This window comes from Merops nubicus, unplaced genomic scaffold, assembly GCF_000691845.1.
Source record: "Merops nubicus isolate BGI_N331 unplaced genomic scaffold, ASM69184v1 scaffold10436, whole genome shotgun sequence".
NCBI classification, from domain to species: domain Eukaryota; kingdom Metazoa; phylum Chordata; class Aves; order Coraciiformes; family Meropidae; genus Merops; species Merops nubicus.
Genome location: NW_008612941.1, coordinates 6223 through 14268, shown reverse-complemented (window position 1 = coordinate 14268; position 8046 = coordinate 6223). Strand labels below are relative to the sequence as shown.

The 8046-nt window shown below is 43.5% G+C and overlaps 1 protein-coding gene and 2 non-coding genes across 3 annotated transcripts in view; 1 reads left to right on the top strand and 2 right to left on the bottom strand.

Annotated features, from left to right (window-relative positions):
- Positions 1-1638: 1638 nt before the first annotated feature.
- LOC103774323 (dnaJ homolog subfamily C member 5-like) overlaps positions 1639-8046 on the top strand; it is a gene marked incomplete at its 3' end in the record, with an annotated part of 12061 nt that continues 5653 nt past the window's right edge. The window contains exon 1 of the mRNA XM_008941715.1: positions 1639-1745. Within this exon, the coding sequence (XP_008939963.1) occupies positions 1639-1745 (107 nt within the window). The remainder of the gene's footprint in view (positions 1746-8046) is intronic.
- TRNAY-GUA lies at positions 4485-4573 on the bottom strand. The gene is given in 2 exon segments: positions 4485-4520; positions 4537-4573. It is a non-coding gene; the product is annotated as a tRNA-Tyr (tRNA).
- Positions 6209-6297, bottom strand: TRNAY-GUA. Its single transcript is given in 2 exon segments — positions 6209-6244; positions 6261-6297. It is a non-coding gene; the product is annotated as a tRNA-Tyr (tRNA).

Here is an 8046-nt window from a genome sequence, read left to right as displayed (position 1 = left end):
GTTAGCTTACTAGAAAAAGAAAACTAAGTAAATATTAATAAATTTAGGTCTTTTAGTAAATCAGATACTATATGCCAGAATTACCCAGCGGATTATATTTCTGTTTCTATTTCTAATACTTAAAGGTATTTGATTTTCTTTTTGGTATTAAATGAAGCTGAAGAGCTTAAAAGTGTTACATGACTGATTCTGAACCAAAATGTGGCCAAGTAAATAATGTATGAGTAATGGAAAGATCATGTTTCTAGCTCAGCAATGAGAAGGGTGAAATAGCAGCGTGTGTAGTCTTATCTAACAAAAGAAATTCTCTGAAGATTTTTTTATGGCTGGAGTTCCAGCTCACTTTTAGCCTTTTCCTGTGATCACTTCTCAACATTTGGAGAAGGGTGCAACAAAGAAAGAAAGAGGTTGCGGTGAGTGTGTTGTTGTGACAAGTCTACCATCAAAGAGCTGCAGCTTTCCCTTATGAATGATAGGTATCTATAACTGTTGTTTTAAATTCTGGTTTATATGAGTTTATGTCATTGCCTGGCATTAGCTAGCTCTGGTTTAAAAATGTTGGGTTCTTCAAATCCAGAAAGATTAACTATGAACTATGATTCATAGTTAACTATGAAGGATTGACTATGGAGGTAGTAGAGCCACTCAGTGGAGGATCGTGTGTTTTTCTGCTTTGCCTCTGTGATGAAAGGAGGAGGGAATGATGGATCTGAAGTGCACTAAATCTGTCAGCCCGTGCTTGGCCTTTATTTGCACTATCCTGTAGAAGCATCTTGTTAAATTTACTGCAAGCTGATGATTTCAGCCCAAAGTCTTGTATCGCAAATAAGACAGGACTTTGACTGATGTCAGTATTTCCCCTGCAGTAAGTGGTTAGTTTTACAATACTGAGGCCAATTCTTGGTATCTAGTCTCTAGCCTAGGTCCAGAGTCACTCCACCTCTCCTCAGGCATGAGTTGGGGTTCAGTCATCCTGAGCATGCTGTAGAGGTGATAGGGAGAAAGTGCTTGGTCAGTTGTCCTCCAAGTGTGTATCTCTGTCTGTTAACAGTATAAAGAGTCTAGTCTGACTAAGCTTCAAACTTAATCACTCAAATTAGGCACCTAAAATTGGTTAGGCTGAATCTGAGCCCTCGTGTTGAGAAAGCATAAATTCACTGCTGTGTTGCCTTAGGTTATACTCGGAGGTACAAAGCCCTTACCCCACTACAAGAAGCTAGTAGCCTTAGCAAATAGTAGAATTATTCTTCTAAGACCTAGAAAAGACAGATGTAAACAAACAGAAGTAAAACTCAGGGGAAATACTATGTGCAGGCATTAATGCTGTAGGAAATTTGGCTGTTCATTTCAGTGAGAGCAACATCACGCCTTTAATATGAACAGTGATACCTAACACATGAGCTTCCATTCTTGTTTTTGCTTTTCCATTTTCTTAAACAGTTGTAAAATATTTTAAGGGATGGAGGATAATTTAGGGGAGACTTCATTCCAGTTTCACTTTCATGTATTTTTTTTTCTTTCACTACCTGATTAAAATCTATTAAAATAAACACTAAGAAATACTCTCCATATGTATGTGCAGTCCCTGCTATTTTAAATCCTGTTCTACAGTTACAGGTTTGGTAATGTGCTGCTAACATGACTGAACAAAGGCAACGTGCTTTGTCGACATCAGGGGAGGCATTATATGAAATCCTGGCCCTGGAGAAGGGAGCAACACATGATGAGATCAAGAAGTCCTACAGGTATGTAAAATATGCTTTGCAACACGTCTAAAAATGCTTGTGTGCCTAGCATAATTATGATGGTAAAACTTTTCATTTTTGAGTTACCTGCACTATGGACATTTATTATTACAATTCTTTTTTTTCCCACCATGAGCCTGAAAAGAATCAGAGATGATGCAATGTAAATCTATTGATTTCATCCCACAAGCAAGCAGTGTGCTTCATCTAAAATGCTTTAGTCTAGCTGCACGAGAGGTGAGGCTGTTAGGATAAAATATTGCAGACTATGCTTGCAAAGTGCAGTCTTTGAACACTGCCCCCAGTTCTTGTGTTAACATCTTTCCCTGAAGTCTGTTGAAAAGTAAAGCCAAGGCAGGGAAGTGCTGTCACAACAATTCAGGAGCTAGAGCAAAAGACATAAGGAGCTTGATCAGTTTATCTTGTTATAAAGAAGATGACAGATAGATTATTTGATTATAGGGTCAAATATCTTTGAAGGTGAAAAATTCTGGATGTGAGAGGGTTTTTGACTTCATGAAGGCAAACATAACCACAACCAGTGCTTGGAATCTAAAAGCAATTCAAGCTCAAAAAGAGGCACAGGGTTTTAACAGTGAGTGGAACAAACCACTGAAAAATACTGCCACAAGAAATGGTAGATTCTCTACTGAAAAAGAAGATAAGTTTTACTCAAACACAACTCATGAAAATGTGAAAAGAATTTTATTGTTGAAATGTAAAAAGACCTAAAAGTAAGACTAGAAGATTTTATGGGTTGTTTTGCTCTTAAATCTGTTCTGCTGCTATTGAAAGAGAAAAAAACTGTACATGTGTGGAGTAGATGTTCTTGACATCAGAATATGCCAGACATGTGCTTGCAGGTTTAATAAATAGAGTAAAGCTTCCATTACGGCATCATTCTGGGTGTTATTGGTCACCTTGTATTGTCATTCAAACTTCAAGACAGCTTTCTTTTCCTATCAAATGTAAGAGTATATTTGATCTGAAAAGGGGGTTATGAAATAGATCTACTTGCATCACTATTAACTTGAATTTTGCTGGGACTCTGTCCTCTGTGGTTTTGAACAAACTGCATCTCTGCCCCTTTCTGTTCCTAAAAGCATATATTTAATGGAGGTGGGAGAAGCTGTGAGTGCTCAACCTCTTCACACAGCAGAAGGGAAACTGTTGACATCTCATGGTTCTGTTATCTTGCATAACTATACCACTGGGGGATAAACTTACTACAGCATCAAATTCACTCATGACTTGCACCTTTTGTGTCCCTGTAGTACAGCCTGGCTGCAGAAACCATCTTCTGTATTAAACCTCTTGTTTTCCTGTTGCTTTTACATTTAAATCTCTGGAAAGAAGGCCTTCTTTAATCCCTAAAGGAGAGAGTTGTCATGGAAAAATGTAGAATGAAATTAACTTTATTTAATGCTGAACATGAAGACAGATGATTTACACAGTGATCTGTGTTAAAACTGACAGTGGTGCTCTATCCATCTGTATTAGTAATTATAGTGAAAAAAAGGCTGCTTCTGACTAAAGTGGAAATGTCAGAGGGATTCACTTTTAATAGAGTAGCTGTAAATATTTGCAAGATAAAATGATGAGTCAGTCTCACGGATTTGCTTTAATTATCTTTTAATTTTATGCTAATCCAAAAATCTGCTGCTGAACTGGTATTCTTTAGTACAAGGTATAAAACCAGCACTACCTGATTCTGAGTTTCCTGCCATTATTAAGTCAGTATTAATCATACTACTGCAGCCCAGGGCAAAATTTACTTGTTAATAAACATGACAGAGGTAAACCTTTGTGGTTTTATTTAGAGTTTGGCACAATCTAATTTATCAAAGAGTAAAGCTAGCAGGCTTCTAATCAGCAGATTTTCAAAGGAGTTCTGTTTATCTTCAATATCCTACAAAAATAATCTTTAGAACTCTCTTTCTTTGCAGAACAATGCTCAAACTGTACTTTGATTTCTGATTTCCAGTCTGACAGTGAAGTAATACGCAGAAAGACACCGTATTTTTTATGTTTTCATCAGAAGTTGGAAAAGATGCAGTTTCATACACTACTTACTAGAAAATAAAACATCAACACCTCTCTGAGAGAGAGTACAAATTGCCGATTTAGGATTTTGTTAGAAAGCATGTACATACTCTCAATGTTACTGAATAGCTGCCAAACACAGAGTAAGGGCTCCTCTAAGCCTACTGCCGATGGCCTTGTGCTACTTCTGACAGACCCCTGGATGCTCCTGGCCTCTGGAACCAGAGGAGGCTCCACACAGGCCCCAGAGGACACAGGGCCACCAGCAAAAGGCCTCAAGTCCCCGCAAGGGGAAGAAAACCATTAGAGAACGCAGCCATTGATCCCACTAGCCTCTTACATGCTAAGCAAACATTCTATCACTTGAACTAATTCCCCAGCCCATGGCCTGTCCCTGAGGGTCTCTGCCCTCCAATGGCATGACCCATGACCCAGGCTGCCCTGCACCTAAAGCCCTGTCTTCCCATCAGCCTTGCTCTCTCGTCCCACCATCCATCTTCCTGCTGGAGGAGACCCCTGACAACCCCAGTGCTGATATACCACCATCCCCTGCCCTGGGTTCACCCATAACTGCCTGGCATGGTCCTGTTCACCTCCGGCAAGAGCTCAAGGCCGGGCAGCCCCTTCAAGGGCAGACACCAGGCAGGCCAAAAGGCAGAAGGTGCTGCAGGGCCTGGGCCAGAGCCAAAAGGGCACTCCTTCGAGCCGGAGTTGAACCAGCGACCTAAGGATGGCCGTGCAGCAGAGCCTACAGTCCTCCGCTCTGCCAGCTGAGCTATCGAAGGAACCATGGAGCCCTTCCCAGTACCTCGCCCAGCACACGTTCAGCCAACACTTCCGTATGCACAATGCACCAGAATGATTTCAGTTCAACCCTCTCCTTCAAACAGACTCACCTCCAATATCACAACACCTTCATCAAAACTTTCACCCCTCAATTCATGCACACGCACAATCCTTGGACCTCATCTTCTACTGCTAGACTCACTTCAGGACAAAAAGACATATTGTGTATCCTTTGAGCCCGTTTCACTACCCTCTCCGCTGCCTTCTGGTCAGCACCAGACTACAGACAGCCATTCCTCTGCTTGGGATCTTCCTCATGCTATCTGGAAGCTCATCCAGAAGCATCTCATCCTCTTTCTCTAAGGAGAACATGATCCCTGTCCTCAGTCTGTTCAAACAGAGAATTCTCTCCATTCCTGTAGCTTTTTTTAGATGTTCCATTTCATTGATGGCTTTCCTGTGTGCAGGAGCTCAAAGCTGAGCACAGTACAGAGGATGACATTTGATGACTGTTAAACAAAGAGGAGGCAAATCAATTCCTCTGTTAAAAACCCTTGATTGTGCATTCAAGTGCACTGCAAGGTCTCATGGTCTCCATAGCTCAGAGAGTCCCAGCAAAGGGCCTCTTTCACTGACCACTGGCGCAACTAAGAAGGATATTATCATCAAGAGGCAAACCAGCAACCAAAGTCCTCCCTCCACTCCTAAATCATACACCAACAATCCAACATGCCAGACCACTGGAGAGAACAAGTCAACACATTCACTTACAGCATAGGGTCTGCAGAAGGGACTGAGCTGACTCTGGAACTGTGCCATGGGAGAATGAAGGACCCAGGTGATCAGTCCAGTCCCAAGTCTTATAGTAACTGCCAGGAGAGACTCATCATCTTGTCCTGCCATCCTGGGAGCTTCCCTTGCTATTAAGAGTCAGGGAGCCCTTCCAATAGCCAGAACCCCACACAGAACATACACTATATGGAAAAACCACCCAACTACACTGCAAACAGTCAGTTCTTATAGAGGTGGCTTCTTGCCCCACCTCCAAGTTAATGTGGAAGGTGGGGGCACCTGGTGGTGATCTGCTCATCAGTTCCCACCCAAGGCTGGCCTGATCCTGAGTGAAAACCGATCACTAGGGCCTTGATCATGGGCATCATCCATTTGCCAATTCTCATTCAGAGCTGGGGATTTAACCCCCTCACTTCTGGGCCTTAAGTCCAGGCAAGGGGAAGACAAGCATTGGAGAAATGCAGCCATTGATCCCACTGCCTCCCACATGCTAAGCAAGTGCTCTACCACTTGAACTAATTCCCCAGCCCATGGCCTGTACCTGAGGGCCTTTGCCCTCCAATGGCATGACCCATGACCCAGGCTGCCCTGCACCTAAAGCCCTGTCTTCCCATCAGCCTTGCTCTCTCGTCCCACCATCCATCTTCCTGCTGGAGGATACCCCTGACAACCCCAGTGCTGATATACCACCATCCCCTGCCTTGGGTTCACCCATAACTGCCTGGCATGGTCCTGTTCACCTCCGGCAAGAGCTCAAGGCCGGGCAGCCCTTCAGGGGCAGACACCAGGCAGGCCAAAAGGCAGAAGGTGCTGCAGGGCCTGGGCCAGAGCCAAAAGGGCACTCCTTCGAGCCGGAGTTGAACCAGCGACCTAAGGATGGCCGTGCAGCAGAGCCTACAGTCCTCCGCTCTGCCAGCTGAGCTATCGAAGGAACAGCAGGGCTCCTTCTGCCGCTCTCCGATACTCCTCAGCACTGCTACACTTCACCCTGTACAGCTTGTTTTCCAGTTTTCAGAATGTTGCTCCATCCACTCAAATGTATCCTCACCATATGGAGCCCTGCAGCTTCTTCTGGCTCAATCTCACTCCTCAACCAAAGCCTCCCACTGACAGAGGTGCTGGGCATTTTTGTCTGACTCTGTTCCCATGAGTGACAAATCCATCTTTTGGGATGATTATTTCTCTACCCCTCACCACTTTTCTTTCCTCAACACGTCACACTGCTTGCTGCTCTGAGGGACTGCAGTGATCACTAGTCCCAAGCGTGGACCCTTTGCCAAGCTGGCAAAGGAGAAGACCATCATGAGGAAAAGATGAATGGACCTAAATCCACATGTTTGATATGTGGAGCAGACCACAAACTCCTGTGTTCACTTCGCTCTCCCTTTTTTGGCTTCTTCACCTTTATGAAACTACATTTTTTTTCAAATTGTTATTTTTTATGAGATTTTTTGGGATATGGAGAGGGCAGAAAATTTCCTTGGGTCTGTGGGAAAAGAAAAAAAGCCTGAAGACTGACTGTTTGGTGCTTCCAACCATGCATGGTTTTGAAAGTAATACCTCTCTTTTTTTTTTCTTTTTTTTTTTTTCTTTTTTAATTCTTATTGCTGGGTTTTGTTTTCAGCTAAGAAAAGGGATGGATTGCTTAAGCTACTTAAATACTTGAAGGCACATAATGTCATTAGTCATGCAAGACTGAGCTTGTTTTTCCAGTTCTCCTATTTCATTTTTTGTTATGTTTAAGGTACCACATGTTAAATATAACTGGAGAGTTATGTTTAAGGAGCTACATGCACAGTACATGAAATGTGACTGAACGCAAACCCCTGCATGCTATTAGAGACATGTTTAAGGAATTATTTATGGTCTGTGAGAAGATCACTTGAATTCAGGATACAGAACTGAAGAGATCATTGGCAGAGGCTGTACCCAAACTCATGTCAGTCTTCATGTTGGCAGAACATCTCCAAGGCATCTGGAGCAAAGCAGTGACATGTTATTGTGGTAATGTGATTTAATCCTGGCCGGCAACTCTGCCCCACACAACCGTTCACTCGGTCTCCTCCTGGTGGGGTGCAGGAGAGAACTGGGAGGGTAAAACTGAGAAACCTTGTGGGTTGAGGTAAAGACAGTTTAACAGGTGAAGCAAAAGTCATGTGCACAAGGAAAAAAAAAACCAAGGAATTCATAGAATCATAGAATCCTTTAGGTTGGAAGAGACCTCCAAGATCATCGAGTCCAACCATCAAGACAACACCACTAAGTCCTCTGCAAAAACAGTATCAGAATCTGTCAGGGCTGGAAGGGACCACAAAGATCACACAGTTCCAACCCCTCTGCCACAAGCAGGGCAGATTCCTTCACCACTTTCCATTGGCAGGCAGGTGTTCAGGTATGTCCAGGGGAGCAGGCCTCCATTATGTGTAACGTTGACTTGGGAAGACAAACGCCATCGCTCTGAATATTCCCCTTTCCTCCTTCTTCCCCCAGCTGTATATGCTGAGCATGAGTCGTATGGTCTGGAGAAGCCCTTTGGTCGGTTGAGACTGGCTGTCCCAGATATGCCCCCTCCCAGCTTCTTCTGCCCCTCCAGCCAACTTGCAGGTGGGGTGGGGTGAGGAGCAGAAAAAGCCTTGACTCTGTGTAAGGGCTGCTCAGCAGTGACTAAAACATCCCTGAA